The sequence below is a fragment of the Topomyia yanbarensis genome, chromosome 2 (assembly GCF_030247195.1).
Source record: "Topomyia yanbarensis strain Yona2022 chromosome 2, ASM3024719v1, whole genome shotgun sequence".
Classification (NCBI taxonomy): Eukaryota; Metazoa; Arthropoda; class Insecta; order Diptera; family Culicidae; genus Topomyia; species Topomyia yanbarensis.
This window is the reverse complement of record NC_080671.1, coordinates 54,499,403-54,517,268: the sequence shown is the minus strand read 5'-3', so window position 1 is coordinate 54,517,268 and position 17,866 is coordinate 54,499,403. Positions and strand designations below refer to the sequence as shown.

The 17,866-nt window shown below is 38.0% G+C and overlaps 3 protein-coding genes across 4 annotated transcripts; 1 reads left to right on the top strand and 2 right to left on the bottom strand.

Annotated features, from left to right (window-relative positions):
- Window positions 1-4,848: 4,848 nt before the first annotated feature.
- On the bottom strand, window positions 4,849-5,950 carry LOC131681853 (dolichol-phosphate mannosyltransferase subunit 1). The gene is made up of 3 exons (XM_058962917.1): window positions 5,702-5,950; window positions 5,435-5,645; window positions 4,849-5,373 (listed from the first exon to the last, which is right to left on the bottom strand). Exons 1-3 carry the CDS (start codon window positions 5,797-5,799, stop codon window positions 4,963-4,965), a joined length of 720 nt encoding a protein of 239 aa, XP_058818900.1. The 5' UTR covers window positions 5,800-5,950; the 3' UTR covers window positions 4,849-4,962.
- Window positions 5,951-6,391: 441 nt separating this feature from the next.
- On the top strand, window positions 6,392-8,078 carry LOC131685122 (NADH dehydrogenase [ubiquinone] 1 beta subcomplex subunit 9). 2 transcript variants are annotated; one of them, XM_058968584.1, is made up of 4 exons: window positions 6,392-6,565; window positions 6,622-6,737; window positions 6,817-6,959; window positions 7,800-8,078. In XM_058968584.1, the coding sequence occupies exons 1-4, from the start codon at window positions 6,446-6,448 to the stop codon at window positions 7,991-7,993; spliced, it is 573 nt and encodes a 190-aa protein (XP_058824567.1). In that variant the 5' UTR covers window positions 6,392-6,445; the 3' UTR covers window positions 7,994-8,078. The 2 variants fall into 2 exon arrangements, with proteins under 2 accessions (XP_058824567.1, XP_058824568.1); XM_058968585.1 differs by having other exon boundaries at window positions 6,521-6,737.
- Window positions 8,061-9,011, bottom strand: LOC131685123 (uncharacterized). The gene has a single exon (XM_058968586.1). It carries the CDS (start codon window positions 8,799-8,801, stop codon window positions 8,289-8,291), a length of 513 nt encoding a protein of 170 aa, XP_058824569.1. The 5' UTR covers window positions 8,802-9,011; the 3' UTR covers window positions 8,061-8,288.
- Window positions 9,012-17,866: the final 8,855 nt, after the last annotated feature.

Genomic DNA, 17,866 nt, shown 5'->3' with positions numbered 1-17,866 from the left:
TTTATTGTAAATCTACTGTGTGAACTTGGCATCGAACAATGTTGAAACAGTAATAACTATAATATTTATTGTTTTTATGATTGTTTGTAGGGTAAGTGCTATTGTAAAATTCTATCCGGAATATGAACAAGCATATGACACTAGTGAAAAATTGTTCCCAAACCTAAGGGGTGACCCATCAGCAAATAAGTCCGTGGAACTGTGAATAAACGGTGCAGCTAGTGTTCTGGAAAAAATTTCCGATCGATGTTTTTTGAGGGGATTCCCTTATAGTGTTATGTCTGTTAGTCTGTGTTATCTTTGAACTATCTTGATCCCTATCCTTTTGCTGGGATAACTGTCAAAAATGCTAACCCACGTGGATAAATTCACTGTCAAGGACGAACGATAGTGTCAAACGAGGACGTGTTCACATATTTTTAGAAAATCGATTAAAGATTAAACATTATTCTGAAGTTTTAAGGGATAAGCATATTTATTGCTATACTTAGAATAAGCTCTATCGGTTTATGTAATAAAAGACGAATTTTATTCTTCATTGAATGATCCAATTAATGGGCCATTCAAAGGTCTATCCATCACCACCACCAGGAACGTTACTGTTTCCCTTTTGTATTGCGGGTGAGTTTAACAGCTGCTCACATGCACACAGAAAAAAATGTTGGTAAATATAAGAGTTTGTCACTCTTATCAAAAAACAACCAACACATACTCTCAGTTTGAAAATAAAACTTTTATTTTGAATACCAATCTTCATTAACTCAAGAAGAAATCTTTTATTTTGATTATTATTATTGATTAATTTAAAATTTTTAATTTCAACCGTAAGCGTTGGTGGTTTTTTAATAAGAGCGGAACACTCTTACTTTAACCAACATTTTTTTTCTGTGTATGGAGATTAAAAAATGGTCGACACTATAATATCTCTTGTTGGGATATGCTAGTATGGTCACAGACTAACAGACATAACACTATGAGGGAATTCCCACAAAAACATCGATCCGGTAATTTTCCCAGAACACTAGCTCCACCTTTTATTCACAGTCCCAAACACTCATTTGCTGATGGGTTACCCCTCAGGTTTGGGAACAATTTTTCATTAGTGGTCTATCCCCCATCTGCTTGTTCATAGGTCAGTGGCGCCATAATTTCAAATGTGGGCATAGTCCCAACTACAAATATATTTAAAATGACCGTTAAAGCGGACGAAGCATTGTTTTCGAGTGTTATGTCTGTTAGTCTGTGGTATGGTGGTCATAGTGTCATATAGAAAGGTTATGTTTTTTAAATGTCTTCACATATAATGAAAAAATGTCTCCATTTGTCTTCAAAGACCAAGATTCGAAATCGAATGATGGTTTTGAGCTTTGGTCAGAAATCTCAAGATTTTCGATAAACATTGTCGGATTATTAGATAGAGGCTGGTAAGTAACCGTATCTGTGAGACAAAACACGCTGTTTGCTGCGCTCTTTGATTACTATTTCGTCGCTGTTGTGCTATCTTATGACAAGCGCCATTTAGCACTTTTCGAGAAAAACGATTTTTAAAGTTTGAGATTGAATATCTTAAAATTTATAAATGTTAGGAGCTTTTCGAAGAAGGCATTCGATGTTTCTATCTTTTCTGAAGTAATCTCTCGATTTGTGCGAAGATCGGTTGACTATATTTACAGTTTTTGCTTAAAATGTAAACCAAAGTCGCTCACATACGTGTCATAAGTGTGTATTGATGATAAAATATGTATGACGTGTCACAAATGTGTACAGAAGATTTCATATAAAAACGAATTATAACTGATTCGTAAAATTATGCGCTATAGATCACTATGTCCAATATTATACTTTTCCATGCGATAGCAGGAATATCAGGTTACGAAATGATGGTATTAGAACACAAAGTTTTTCCAATTTTTCTCCTTTATTTAGGAAAAACAATGAACAAAAATTGGTTTCATTGACAATTTAGAGACAATGTATATCAAACAATGTTATTGTTGACAGGTGACTAGACGAAACAAATGTTCTTCTTGCATAATCCATCACTACATTTCGGTATACTTTCCAAAACAAGTGGAAATCTCAAAAGGAAATTTATTCAATAATCATGAATATATAAGCCAACCATTCCCAGAAAAAAACTATGGTAGGAAAAGTTTTGCTCCCGAGACAAGAACCTAGCTAATGCTTATGGTTGATCTGCATAGGAATTACCTATGTCATCAGAGACATCTGTTGGCTTGCTATAAGCTTTTCGGCTTATAGCAAGCCAACAAACTAAGAATGTTGGCTCTTTTTTCTTTGTCATAAGATAGCACAACTCGATCACTCGAGAAATTGGCGCTTGTCATAATCGTGTTTCGCTATATATCAGTAACCCAGCAGAATTTCAAAATTCTGAAAACGCGACTTTATGGAGATTTTAAAACTTAGTAACATGGCATATCTAACTCAGTTCACCCCAAAATGGCGTTTGTCATAAGATAGCACAACAGCGACGATTTCTGATCAGCTGTTCACAGCAAAACTAACGAATTTAATTCGCTAGTTGGACCGACTGACAAATGTCAAAAACTATCCAAAGAAGACATTAGTAGTGTAAAATTTGACGTTCAGACGCTTTTTAGTTGGACAATGGTCCAACTAAAAAGCGGTCCAGTTACAAAGTGTCCAACCAGCGAATCACGACTGTACAAACCGTAGTTACTAAGAAACTGAGTAGTGAAAATCAGAATAATCCAATGACTGGTCATTGTTCGAGATATTGGACAAATGTCAATACGATTTTCATTCTGCATGTTACTCATTCTATGAGTTATTCCACAAGTTCACATCAGCTTAAAATAAGCTTCTTTTGAACAATTTTCTCCTTAATGGAGAAAAAATGTTATACGGTTACGTTTCGGCTTCGCCTCATCAGAAACCGACACTAACTTTTTGTCGGAATAGATTAGCGCCGGCTTGACGCAAATCCCTTAAAACTAAAACACACTTTGTGTTTCAATCGAACGACTGATCAAACGTGATGTCCCGTCCGAGCAGAACTTCTGTTTTGTTTCAATGAGACACAGTGAAGCCGAAACTTGTCTTGGCTTAGCAGGCCTATGCGAAAGCACTATGCTATATTTCACCCTGAAGGCTAGTTTACAGTTCGGGAAATGGATCACGGGATTTCGCACGGGATTTGCGTCGGGATTTGATCAGGGAAAATTTCCGGCCGAGATCTCTCCAAACTGTCAAACCAAAAACTGCTGCTTCTTAAAAATACAAACAGTATCAAACTTGCAGCGAATTGCAAACCTTATAAAAATACTATTTTCCCCGTCGGAAACAATTTGTGTTGAATTGTTCCCGGCCGGATTTCTGTGTGGAGTTTTAAAATCCCGTGATGTTTCCCGCGGTTAGGTTTACACTTCAGGAAAACAGTCATTTTTGTGTAGACTCATTTCCCGTCACGGGATTTGAAATCCCGAGCTCCATTTATAATACACAGGGACCCAAATCACGCTTGACTAGGGGTTTGCTCATGAACACAAATTATGTCTTCGTTTTTTTTGGAGCTAGCGTCAATCCGGCTTCTACCCACTGCCAAAGTCTGGCAGCTACTGAGTAAGGTCGGGGGCAAACAGTGATAATAAATATCTCAAGCCTTGAGCGCAGTCCACTGGACCTAAAAATAGATAACGAGAGATTTGGCCCGATCGATGAGAGGGAGAGGTGACGATCTGCTTATAGGAGACATTGGGGGTCGATAGGGGTCAATTGGGAGGAATTTGGGGACTGCCGCGGTAATCACGATGCTATTGGCAATTTGTGATAACATCGTCACAGTTCCTCGATGGCGGAGTGGTTAACGCACCCAACTTAGAAACTGGGAAATCGCAGGTTCGATGCCTGCTTGAGGACATATCTTTTCTCAGTGTTTCCAATATAAAAACAAAAAGGTGAATTTTCACCGTTTCTTCATTCTTACCGTTCCGGTCATTATTTCTCTGTCTGTTTTCCAGTGAACACGTTCATAATAATTCTTAAGAAAGGAAAAAACAAAAACACACATCAAAACAATAACAAACGAATGTACCCTTATTTTTGTTTACAACGAATGCAAGATTCGTTCGAAAGCGATTCGAACGAATAGTAAGCCCATTTGATTTTGCTGTCGTAAACGGGAATACAAACCACTTTCGAACTAATCTCGCATTCGTCGTAAACAAGAATAAGGGTGATAGACTCCCTGAAAAGCAAACGTGAACATGTGTTAAATTTCTTTCCTTGCGTACACGGTGGACAACGTCGTGAACTGACCATTGTATGAAATGCCTTAACCTCACAAATTTGACAAGTGCTGGTCCTTTTGTTTACAGTTTGGACTTAACAAATTTTAATTCCATTAAAATAAGTTTAGTCCTAATAATCAATTCCCAAGAAATTCTACCGCAAAACTGCTTGCCGATTCAGCGAACATTAGAAGTTATTGATAAACAAATAAGTAGCTCACTTATTAGATCTTTCATATAGATTTCCTCACAATAGGGAATAGCACAATTTAATTGTGAGGCGTTCTAGAGTACATCTATACTTCCAAAAACATGATTCCCAATATATTTCAAATGTTTCCCAATATATCATTTTGAGAATACGATAATCTCTAAGTTCAAAATATAATCAACAGGACATTTAATGCATGACGTCACTGTGCAGTGACCAACAGCTACCGTGGCGGACAAATTTGCCACGTAATCGAAAACCGGACAGTTGAAGCTATTGTTTAGATCAAGGAGGTAACTTCACACATTTTAACGAATGCAATTTCATGGGATTTAAAAAACGCATTTTTTGATAGATTGGTGAGGTAAATTGAAAAAAGTTTATTCGTAGCAAAATCACAAGAACGCTCTATACGCCTCTCTCCAATAACAATTTATTTTAGTAGGTCACATCGAGAAAAAAAACCGTTTATTAAAACTATGTGGTGGCAAACAGATACAGCAAATTTTTCGCAAATTGAACAATTTCTGACCCACCTAGCTTGGACTGTCCATACACACGATCCACGAACGAGATCGGCACTTCACCTACGGAGTAGTTTAGCTGCCGAGCTCTCACGATCATTTCCATCTGGAAGACGTACCCCTTCGAGGTGCAGCGCGAAATGAGCTCACTCAGCACATCTTTTTTATACAGCCTGAAAGAACCGGTTAGATCGGACACATTCGGTCTCAGTAGTACCTGAGATAAAAAATTTGCGCCCCGCGAAATAAGCTTTCGCTTGAAGTCCCACCCGTAAACGCCGCCAGTACCTTTGTAGCGTGTTCCGGTAACAATATCGAAATTTGTCACCTGCTGGAGCATGATGAACTGAGGAATGAATTTTGGCTGTGTAAAATAGAAAAACCGGTTTAGAACTAGAGATCACAAGTTTTCGCTGATTTCTTACATGATGACTTAAATCAGCATCCATAATTATGATGAAGTTTCCATTGGCATGCTCGATACCGTGAATGTAGGCAGTTCCAAGACCCAGCTTGGAGGGCCGTGGTCTCAAAAGAATTCGGTCTTCACCGTAAATCTTTTGCAACTGCTTGGCGACGTCCAGAGTGCCATCAGGGCTTCCATCGTCAATAATAATTACCTCATAATCAATGTTTCTAGAAGATTTGATTTTGATTAGCAATGCTCGGTATGTGGCCTTAGCAGAACTTACGCTTCCTTCATATACTTCACGATCAACCATATGATGATGGGTAGATTGTCTTTCTCGTTGTACGTTGGTAGAAGTATCGAGTATTTATTAGTAGACATAATACTTCCGAGGTCGATACAAATAATGTGATGCTTAGGTGATTTTCACTATATTATTAAATTAAAACTGAAGGAATGAATTTACAGTAACACTGGCTCCATGGACGTTTTGTTTTCTGACCAAGCAAGTTCCACGTCAAAATAAATAAGTTGTTGTTAGAGGGATAGGACAGCTTTATATACCGGCTAATGGCTAGATATCGAAACTGTAGCCCGTAACTGCAGTGCGGATCAAGGGTGGTCGTAACGCATTGGGTTGCGTTTATATTCAATACCCCTTGAACTGTCATCATAAAATCACAATCACAGCAAAGAGAATAGTGAAAGAGACGAAGAGTGAAAATCAGTCAAAACGGCAACACTCCCTTTATGATGATTTCAACACTAGTATTTTGGCAACCGCTTCCACAGGCAGCACTTTACATGACTCCTATTATATTTTGAAAACAAACCGTATGTCGATCGTTGGATTTGTTTATCAAACGATGCGCATTTCGAAACAAAGAGATGAAATAATTCTAAAGCTTGTTTTTACTCATACATATATTCTAGAATGCACCTCACAATCACGATTGAACCAAATTCTGACGAAAATTGAAATTTCTTTTTTAATAGATGTACAATACTTATCTCCTCCAACTCAGGCATGAGTAATGTTTATTTACATTGCACGATTGGTCTGCTTAATAAGGTATTTGTGGCTTCACTCTATTCGTCTCTTTCCCTATTCTCTTTGAATCACAGAAGTCAAAGTTGGTTGAAACAGGTAAAAATTGTTTGGCGAAAATTTGTTTCGGATTGAAGATTACATTGCATTGCTAGAAATTTCAGCGCCTAACCATGTCGGCACCAACGGCTGCGGCATTGGCACACACCAAGCGAGTTTGCTCGCTGTACAAAAAATCACTGCGCAGTCTGGAATCGTGGTATGACCGAAGGTAAAATTCTGAACTTCTGCTAGCTTATGTAATTTCACGACATTCATTTGATGGTTTCTTGGTTGCGGTTCACTTCCAGACATATATTCCGTTATCAAGCTGTTCTAATGCGGGCTCGTTTCGATCAACATAAAAACGAGAAGGACCCAACCAAAATTGCCCAACTAGTGGCTGACGGAGAGCGAGAGCTGTTCGAAAAGCAGCATTTTCAACCGAAGAAATGTAAGTTAGAACTGATCGGAAGGTTTTATTTGTCGATTTTAAACATGTCAAATGAAAACTACTTGTTCGGTTCAGTAGGTTGCATTGAGATCTTGTTTATATTCCGATCAAAAGCTTAACGATATTGCGAAGTTTTACATTTTTTTGTTTTTGACTTTTCACGAACGGTGTTACACCTATTCAAACTGCTTTAACGCTTTAAAACGCAGAAGCACTTACTGAACGCTCCAGTAAAATGAATCTTGGTACCCTTATCGGCTTTCGCCTTTTATCAATTAAATAATAGTACAAATGAACAGAAGAGTAGTAATAGTTTCTTTTCCAGCAATTTAAATTGATCCGATTTCATTCTGAGGCAGACCTTACACGAGATAGGGATATTGCCAATAAAATACGTTAACCATTCAATACGTTAACCATATTCGATTTCTACATGATCAATATTTTCATTGTATTGATAAATAATCGATTTGTTGATAATACTTCCGCTCATGATATCAGCTTTGTTAGCCTAAGTTGATCTGTAATTTGTTAACTTACGATGCCCTGTTGGTTGCATTTTTATGCAGTATATCAGGTCAAATACGAAGTGCACTTGTTTTAATTCTCACAGAAAAGTTATGTTCTAAGATTATTGTGTAGTAATGTTGGTAGTAGTAATGCCAAGATCTAAGAAAAATTTTTACAGCTCTTATATCTTCGCGTAATTCTCTAAAATACCTTTCGTTGATTGATGTCCAAATTTTACTGTTGGGCTATCGTAACCAATAAAATTAGGCAATTTAGGATAAATGAAAACAACTACCCATGTAATAAAAATCGATCCTCTTTCTATTTCAGTCGCCATGTCCCCGGGAGGGGTTGCCTTCGAGCGTGAGGTTATCCCACCGGACTGGGTCCTGGACTATTGGCATCCACTGGAGAAGGCCCAGTTTCCGGAATACTTCGCTCGCCGCGAGAAACGCAAACAAGAATACGTAACCTGGTGGGAAAAGCAGTATGGCAAAGCTTCAACTACCGATTCGCACCATTGAGAGCAATGGGAAATTTGCCATCAATATTTTCGATACACTGCTTCTTTCGTCGAGGAATAGACAGATATTAATTGTTTAGAATCAACTCGGTTTTCCGAATGTGTTTTATTTTCATTGATGACCTATCGCATAAATTGTACAATTGTATATAATCGTAGTAGAAACAAGATAATCTAACGGGTATACTATATTCAACAAAAAATAGCAATTATAATTAAACAGTAAACAAATGCCTCACTAGCAAATACTCCGAATAAACTCGGAGCTCTGGAGACAACTTGAATCATATAACAAATTAACCAAGCCGCTGGATAACTAACCGCTTTTTCATTGGCCTGTCAGTATCCACGGTAGCTTTACGCTTTCTAGTGGTAACTACTTCCACGGCCTGATTCAATGCAGAATCACTTAGATATCCTTGCTGCTTAAGGGTTGCGTGAGAATGTTCCTTTTTTACAGCGTAGTTTGAATTCAATCGTACAGATCCAGTCAGAAGCCCGTTTCCCGTCGTTTTTATTACTATCTTCCTTTGCATGGCATTCTCCATGGCTGGTTTCAGCATCTTGCCCATCTCCGCTTTGCGAATACGGTACTTTTCCTTGAGGTATGCCTTGATACGAACGATAGACGTTCCCTTCTCGGGATCGGCAGGTGAATTACGTAGTGCTTCTACTATCTTTTCTAGAAAGCTTTTGTCGACATCGTGGATACCAGAGGGCTGCGGGGTTGTCGCTTCATCTCTAACCTCGATCAATTTCGGAAGCTGAGCTACCTCGTCCTCCGAGCTAGTCTCGTCAAACAAAGACATTCTATCGAAATGTTCTTAACGTCCTCAGTTTATATTAACGACTATGCTAACTGGTGTAGTAATACTGGTCAAATGATGACCCAACAGGCGTCCAGGGATTAAATATTAGGTTTGTTCCAGTACACGGAAGTCACTCCGGAGTAAACAGGAGCAAAAAATCTTTGCTCCTTTTTACTCCGGTTTGCTACCAGAAGAAGAAAAAAGAGAAGAAGAGAGTACAGGAACGATTTTCTCCGGAGTACTTCCAGTTTCTTCTGGTACTGGAACAGACCTATTGTGCTATGGATGTGAACAATAGACTACTCGCATGTATCAGTGCTACAATTCAAGAGTACTTATTCAAAAGGTCCTAAGTGACATTGAGCTCGAACTGAGAAAAACGAGGCTGAAGTTTCATGGACCTAAAACAAATCCCTATTAGAGAACAAATATGCGTTTTGATGGAACAATTATGCCAATATAGTCTAAGGACTATGCTCTTTAGGTAAATAATGCTAAAAACATGAAATGTTTAGTGCTAATGTAGTTTTTAAGCGCTTTAGAATGATGCGTCCTTTTGAAAATTATAGGACCTTTCACATAGGTCTTCTTTTCGGGCCCAAGAATCATACGACGCTGCACATACGGCTTTTTTCAGCAAAGGTAGCTCTTACGACGAATATTGAATTTCTTCAAAGTTTTCGACAAAATGAGCACCGGAATACGAATGTTCTTCATTACTATGGTAAATAGTTGCACTGGATTTAACAGAAGTCTTGCAGAAAAAAAATGCGGGAAACTTTAGTTTATATTAACAAATCATTGGCTGGAAGTGGTTAAAACCAACGAATGGCATGTTACTTTAGAATAACTAAGCTTTCCAATTATCACTTAATTTATTTTACTTATTAAATTCAACTTCGAAAATAAGTCGCATGAACAGAAGAAAATAATTTCTTTTATTTTGATGCTTAGGACGTTTTTACTAAGTACCTATGTGCAGTGGGGAAAACATGGAATGAAATGAATCTTGCGTCGTTTTTGCATGGCGCCTATGAACAGTTGCAGAGGTTTTGAAATATTTCGCGCATAGGTCCTTTTATTTTAAAAGGTCTCAAGTGCAAAATTTCAAAATATGATCATGAAAACTTTGCGACTTTTTATATAATGCTTGTTATTTTGATAAATACTGTGTGTAATGAATCCTGGTTTTCGGTATTCGTTAGCTATGTTGTAATCACATGCTGTGCTGCAAATAACTCAGTTTGTTTACATTTGTCACTAAGGTCCATTTGAATCAGCACTCTTGAATTATTCGTTTGTAGTTAGCTTGATTTCTAAATGCAGGTAAATTATTTTAGGGTGACCAGAAATTACGAAAGCGTACAATTATTCAACAATTATAATCAATGGAATGAAGAATTTTCGCAAATTTATTGAAGCCGCTGCAAGATTCTTGTTCTGCACATTTCTACCCTGAGGTATTAAAAAGGTGGTTTTGCTTCCGAATACAGCCGTGATTCGCTGGTTGGACACTTTTTAACTGGACCGCTTTTTAGTCGGACCTCCGCTAGTTGGACCGTTGTCCAACTAAAAAGCATCTGAATCTCACGTCAAATTGACTTTGACAGTCTATCTAACAATCTTTTACACTACTAACAGGTTTGTTCCAGTACACGGAAGTCACTCCGGAGTAAACAGGAGCAAAAAATCTTTGCTCCTTTTTACTCCGGTTTGCTACCAGAAGAAGAAAAAAGAGAAGAAGAGAGTACAGGAACGATTTTCTCCGGAGTACTTCCAGTTTCTCCTGGTACTGGAACAGACCTAATGTCTTCTTTGGAGAGTTTTTGACATTTGTCAGTCGGTCCAACTAGCGAATTTATTTTATTAATTTATTTATTTCGTCAATCAAATGTAGACTACATTATATAAATATTAATTGCTTATATACTATCCTGTAAACTATTTCTATGTACTATGATGCCGTAAAGAGTTGAAAAACTGTTTTAAACTTGTTCGGGGCATGGTAAGGTCAATACTTTCACAATGCTCGTTATACACAGCCATCATCTGGTTTAGTGGTCCGAATTTAGCATAGTCTGTACGGTGATGACCTATCGCGAACAAATTTCTATTGCGTAATTGACGAGTAGGAGCATATAAATTTAATTTTGACAAAATGTAAGATGAGTCAATACGCTGCATGACGATATCGTTTAGAAACGAGATCATAGCATAGTCCCGACGTTCTTTTAATGTTTGAATATCTATCAACATACAACGTGCTTCATAAGATGGAAGAGGGAATACTGTCCATCTTAACTTGCGTAATGCATATAATAGAAACTGTTTTTGGATTGATTCAATTCTCACTTCGTGTTTTTTTATGAATGGTGACCAAACAATACTACAATATTCTAAAATAGACCGAACATATGCTACGTAAAGAGTTTTAATTGTGTAAGGATCTTGAAAGTGATATCCGAAGCGTTTTATAAAATTAAGCATATTACTAGCTCTATGAACAATTGTGTTGTAATGTTCCACAAAGTTTAATTTTTTATCTAAGATAACTCCTAAATCTCTTATTTTATCGCATTTCTGAACGGTTTGATTACCTAATGTAATTGACACGGAAGCCGTGATTTGTTTTCTGCTAAAAGTCATGAGATTACATTTTTTAACATTTAACTCCAGTAAACATTTACAACACCATGTATAAAAGATTTGTGTTTCATCGTGAAAAACATTATAGTCATTATTATTTCTGATTTCTAAAAATAGCTTCATATCATCCGCATATATGAGAATATTAATGTTTTTTAAAATAAGAGAGATGTCGTTGACATATAAAATAAAAAGAAGAGGTCCTAAGTGTGAACCTTGCGGAACCCCCGAAGTAACTTTAATTATATCAGATTTCATCTCATAGAATTTTACTATTTGCTGACGATCTGTTAAATACGACTTAATCCAATTGAGGAGTCTCATCTCGATTCCCAATTTTTCAAGTTTGAATATTAACATGGGAATGTCCAGCTTATCGAAAGCTTTGCTGAAGTCAGTGTAAAGAGCTTCTATATGATTTCCTTTATCCATGGCATTTAACGAGTAATCAACAAATTCTAAAAGGTTTGTACTAGTTGAACGGCCTTTAAAAAACCCATGTTGTGAATTTGTTATTTTATGTTTGACTTGGTTGAAAATGGTTTGATTTATGATGGATTCGAAAAGTTTGGGAAAGCAAGACAGAATGGCAATTCCACGATAATTGCGAATATCAGATTTTTTACCCGATTTATAAATAGGTATTAAAAAAGATTTTTTCCAATCTTTTGGGAAAATACCAGATTCTAGTGACTTATTGAACACCCAGAATAAAGGTGACGTAAGCTCAGTTGCTAAATTCTTTATGAAAGCAGGTGGAATTCCATCAGGTCCTGAGCCTTTAGTGGCATCTAGATCATTGAGACCAGACAAGATATCTTGAACATTAATGTGACTGACACCAACATCCCTTGAATAATCAGGAAAATAAGAAAAATATTCAAAGTCACGATCATTGTCTGAATAGTTAGAATAAGTTTCTTGAAAAAATGTTGCGAAGAGATTACAAATATCTTTTGAAGTTTCACCCTCTTTCCCATCTAAAGACATTTTTGATGGGAAGTTGCATGAATTCAACTTAGTTTTGATGTAATTAAAAAAGTTTTTTGGGCATGACTTGATCTCATTTTCAGTTTTTGCATTATATACAGTTAGTGCCGAAGAAATCGCCAAAGTTAGTTGGTCACGAATGTTAAGGTATTTTTCCAAATTATCCTGATTATTGTGTTTTCTGTAAATTTTGTGAGCTTTTTGCTTCCGATTTTTCAAATTAATAATTTCCTTGTTGAACCAAACTGGATTTTTGGATGCATGATTTCGTCGTTTTTTCGTGAGTGGAACTTCCTCCTGTATTATTTGCCATAAAATATTATAAAAGATCTCCACTCCACATTCAACGTTCACTTGATTCTTTAAAAGGGACTGCCAATTAGCACTGCTTAATTTATATTTAATATTTTCATAATTTGCTTTTCTATAATCGAAAACGTCCTCGAAGTCACAATCAATGAAATTATGATTCTTGTGCACAAAAATAGAGAATTCTATTGCTGTGTGAAACGTTTCATTTTTCCATAAGGGAGAATGAGATTCATCAACACAGAAATCTTCATTAATGTTTGTTAATAGCAGATCTAAATAACGATTGTGTTGATTTTTTATATGGTTTATTTGATTGAGTCCTAGCAATGCAATTTTCTCAAACATATATTGTAATGTTTCGTTATCACCAACGACAGGAAGTAGAATGCTCTCATTTTCAGAGTCAGGAATAAAATCTAAGTTGCGCTGATTAAAATCACCATAAATATGAACTTTGAATTCTGGAGGAAAATTAGAGATTATTTCTTCAGCTGCTTGAAAGAAAATCTCATATGTTGATTTGTAAGCTAGGTCCGGTGGAAAGTACACTGAGACAAAAATGTGGATTTCATCAGCGATATGTGCTTTAACCCATACATGTTCAAATTCTTTGAATTTTGGTGAGACAATAAGATCGGAATTAAATATAGATGAAACTGCGATGAGAACTCCTCCGCCTGACATTCTTTGGGTTAGTCGTAAATCACGATCATCTCTAAAAACATTATAGTCACTACCGAAAACCTCTTCACTTTTTATATCCTCATTCCAACTTGTTTCGGTACCTAGAATTATCGAAAATGAGGAGCCTAATATATTCTTATGGATTTCGTTCATCTTTACGGCGCTCCTCATTCTATTAAAATTTTGACAGTAAACCAATATTTCAGTGGCTTTCGAAGAAGTTGGTTGTGATTCGTTATTCGTAAAAATATTGTTTAAAACTATTGTACTGTTACCAGTTGCGTCATGCTTGTCCTGGTCTGCCTCTGAGAAGTGCGTTAAAATTGGCGAAAACACGAACGTTCACAGGAGCAAGATGAACAATGATGTTTATTGTTATGGTGATTGTTGTTAAGACCATTGTTGTTTCTATTGCAAATGCTGTTTCTGTTGTTGTTGTTGTTGCTGTAACTGCTGTTTCTGTTTTCGTTGTGGTTGTTGTTATTTCTGTTGTAGTTGTTGTTGCTGTTTTTGTTGTAGTTGCTTATTCTGTGATTATTGTTGTTGTTGTTGTTGTTACTGCTGTTAATGTTGTTGTTTCTGTTTCCGTTGTGGTCGTTATTGTTTATGTTGTGCCTGTTTCTATTGAAATTGTTGGTGGTATTATTGGACTTGTAGCTGTTGTTTTTGTTGCTATTGTTGTTGTTTCTATTTTGGTTGTAGTTGTGATTATTGTTATTGTTGTACTTATTGCGGTTCCTGTTCTTATTGCACTTGCTATCTTTGTTGTTGTAGTTGTTATTGTTATTACTGTTGATATTGCTGTATCTTGTACCCTGTTTTCTTCTCGATTTTTTACTCTTTGCTGCTTTATCTTTCTCTTTTTGTTGTTTAATGCGACGCTGTTTACGTAAGTCATATTCTGACCAGTCGGAGCGCCACACTCTTTTCGAACCAAGTGTGCGCCATCCATCTTTTGCCACTTGATTATGCTGCGAACCTGAGATAGCAGTTTTATTTGAAACGACGGTCAATTCGTCCATCAGACTGGGGGGAGACACCGCAGGTGTCAAACGAGCATTATTAACACTGGTTTCCAGGGTACTAATTAAATTCGTTAGTTGGACATAGCCCGGTCAAACCACTCGGAATTTGATTCGGAATCCTGAATGGAGTCAGTATGGATTCCAAATCAAATGCAACAACCGATTCTGAGTCGGAATCGGTTGTTGCATTTGATTTGGAATCCATAATGACACCATTCAGAAATCCGAACCGGTTCCGGAATGAGTTTAACTGGGAGGCTGTGGCCCAACCAACGAATCACGACTGTAGTTAGTTCCTTCAGTAGGGTTACAGCAACATTCCTCGACACACCACCACCACAACACAGACTGGCAATTTCTACATGGCAGCCAAAAAGCTAGCTGTGGGTCGTGTTTTCCCCTATGAAGACAATCTGGGCGGTAAACTTCAGATTGTCTATGTTACCGATCCCTTAAGCTCCCTTGTGCCGTTTAGCACCACTTATTCGTTGAGCTCCCGACTTGTTCGCAAACTATTCGGTCTACACCTCGACGATGGACCTAGCCTACTACGATGGAAAATTCCCCGGTGAGAGAAGTTCTCCCGAAACCAAGCCGAGGTCAGTTCGGCGATTCCGGTGGAGCAAGGGCCCCGGTGGTGTCTCGTCGCGGTCTGCACAGTCTAGTCCCCGGCGATGAATTTAGCTTATGCCGACGGAGAGTTCCCCAGCGAAGAAAGTTCTCCCGACTCCGATTCTTCTTTCGTTTTAGCACCACAACTTCTTGAGCCCTTTGACTCCCTGTCCGGTGCCATTTAGCACAGCAACTTTTTTAAGCCCTTTGGTTCCCCTCTCGTTCCATTTTACCCAACTTTCCCTATGTGCCATTCAGATCCCGACTTTACTAAAAGCTTGTTCGCGAACCAATCGGTCCCCAACGATGGATCTAGCCGACTCCGACGGAGAATTTCCAGGTGAACGAAATTCCTGATGCGAAATCGAGCAGTAGATTTCTCCCTATACTAATGGTCGTTCGAATTCCGGTTTGTGGTTTCACAGCGGCGTTCTAGCCAATGGAAGCCGTGTGGTGTCCGGCGGGCTGAAATCTTTTTGCACTATTTCAACCAAGAATAGAACCTCTGGGAACTGCTCCCATGTCGTAAGAGGCGACTAACAACAGGCTAGGAGTTCCTAGGCCGAGGTTTTGTTCCGTACCGAAGACTTAATCTGGGCGGACCTTAAGGTTTTCCATATTACCCTCTTTCCAGTCTGTATTTAGTGAATCACTGACATATACCTTTTCTGATTCGCCTTTCTTGATTGTGTACCAACGTTTTAAGTTTCTTCTGGCGGTTGTATATTAGCCGTAAATGACGAAATCTAATTCTACACTAAGTAACAGAATATATTAATATACCGGCACTTCCACGCCAAGGTTTAACTTCCAAAGCTTTGGCTTAAAAACCGTTTTTAAAAAATGGAAACTTTCATGCAGGAAATTTATTGAATTGGCCTAAGATGGAGCTGTCGAATTTCACAAAAAGCTTTTTATGTTGCAAGTGATCTGTAGTTGTGTTAAATTAGGTATTTTTCTATTATATTTGGAACCGTCTACCGACAAATCTACATTTACGAATACCTCCAAAAGTGACTTCTTGAGGTCTCATGAAGGCCTGACACTAGCTTTATGATACTTTTGCTTTTCTAAACAGTAATAAAAATCTCAACATTCAAGAACTTCACTTTGTCAGAAAATGTAGGGCCATCGGAAGCTAAAACTTCGTAAAATCGCACTCCTGGTCCTTTTTTCAGTGCAGTACTCTACCTCACTCGTTCAAATTTGCACCGCTCTTATGGTAGTCGGTATTTGCTAGTATTACTGTTCTCCCATCCATTCTGGTAGTCAAACGGTGGGATAGCAAAATTCTTACAAGTTTCCTATCTCATGCCTCCACGCGATTCTAAGTCTATTGATGACATTTGGTCCTTAGACCGCAGAATGAGAGGGTGCGAACAGAATGAGAGGGTGCGAACAGATCTAGTCGAGAAAACATTGCCGTAAAAATGAATAGTTGATCGGAAATTAGCCCCAATACGACTAATCTGACTAGTATCTATGAACACGGCTCAATACGTATTGAAAATTCGCCGCGTCTGTTTTTATGAACCTAATTTAAAGCTCCGTTATTGCTAACAAGCCCGTGCATCAGATTAACAATCCTTTATATTTCCCTTCAGTGTTCGGTATTATCGCTCGTATACTTGTATTCCACAAACAATCCGATATGGAAAATAAGAAATACTTTCCTTGATTTATAACATCTCGCGCTATTTTTGCCAGTATAATATGCTGTCACTTGGTAGTTTTCAAGCCAATAAATATATCGTAGAGAAGAAGTAGCGAGTTCTGTCCAAATACTGTTGCAATAAATAGTGATCCGGCCCATTACGCAGATAAGATTAGCTTTTCCAGGCAATACTCCCACGATCGGCTGTGTGGAGTTCAAATTGTTTTTGTTTAGGGAACATAGTATACTCTCGGTAGCCGGCTGCCCAGAGTTTAAAAATAACCAAAAACTAAACAAGATCATCTCTTTTTCGAGTGATCGTGCACTCGAAGACTAACTAAACAACTACCTAATAAAATATGCTTTACAGGTCGCATCGTTTGCTTGGAGCGAATCCTAGACCTGATACCCTTCCAAACCACCAACTCCGCGACACCTATGGAAGAGTCTGATGAATCGTCGTCCTTCCGTTAAGTAGGTGGAGCATCAACACTTCCTGTCTACCTTATCCTTTATCCTTCCCCGTGAACGATGGAGATGGGGGCGGCCGGCAATGATGGCTATCATACTGTTGAGGTTTTAATATGGGTCGGATTGGTATGAATTCCTACTTACCACTTCCTAAGCAACTCTTATTAGATAATCAGCAGTCAAACATGATGAAGTCAGTGTGCAATCCGCCAAAATCATCGTCACAACGCAACGCAACGCAACGCAACAGCGGCGTTCTAGCCAATGGTGCTCTTTATTGGTCTCTTCGCCACTTTCTCTGCAGCTCGGAGATGTCGTATCCATGTCCGGAGTATTTTTCGCTTCAAAGCGTCTTCTCCTATCAATAGTTCTCAACAGACTGAATCGGATTCGCTCTTCAGTCGGTTTGCCTGCCGCAAAATACATCCACACACTCGCTTACGTGTGTTCGATTTCTGTGGTCATTGCATGACACGCTGCAACACACACAGCTGTACTCACTCTTGTATTTCTGTCGACCAGTCAATCCCTTTCCTTCTCACAAGGCATATATAGAGCAACTCACACATCAATGAGACTGCTGCATGTTCTTACCCTGTTGCATGCACATTCATACCGATATACATGGTTCATTAAGGTGGGAATGTATACTTTTTACTCACATATTCTAA

Excerpts from the sequence above, each read along its gene's own strand:
- LOC131681853 (XM_058962917.1), bottom strand. The coding sequence starts at position 5,799 with ATGTCTACTAATAAATACTCGATACTTCTACCAACGTACAACGAGAAA. Across the intron at positions 5,646-5,701 it reads GTGAAGTATATGAAGGAAGC|AAACATTGATTATGAGGTAA; the intron begins GTAAGTTCTGCT and ends CAAATCTTCTAG. Across the intron at positions 5,374-5,434 it reads ATGCTGATTTAAGTCATCAT|CCAAAATTCATTCCTCAGTT; the intron begins GTAAGAAATCAG and ends TATTTTACACAG.
- LOC131685122 (XM_058968584.1), top strand. The coding sequence starts at position 6,446 with ATGAGTAATGTTTATTTACATTGCACGATTGGTCTGCTTAATAAGGTA. Across the intron at positions 6,738-6,816 it reads GAATCGTGGTATGACCGAAG|ACATATATTCCGTTATCAAG; the intron begins GTAAAATTCTGA and ends GTTCACTTCCAG. Across the intron at positions 6,960-7,799 it reads GCATTTTCAACCGAAGAAAT|TCGCCATGTCCCCGGGAGGG; the intron begins GTAAGTTAGAAC and ends TTTCTATTTCAG.
- LOC131685123 (XM_058968586.1), bottom strand. The coding sequence starts at position 8,801 with ATGTCTTTGTTTGACGAGACTAGCTCGGAGGACGAGGTAGCTCAGCTT.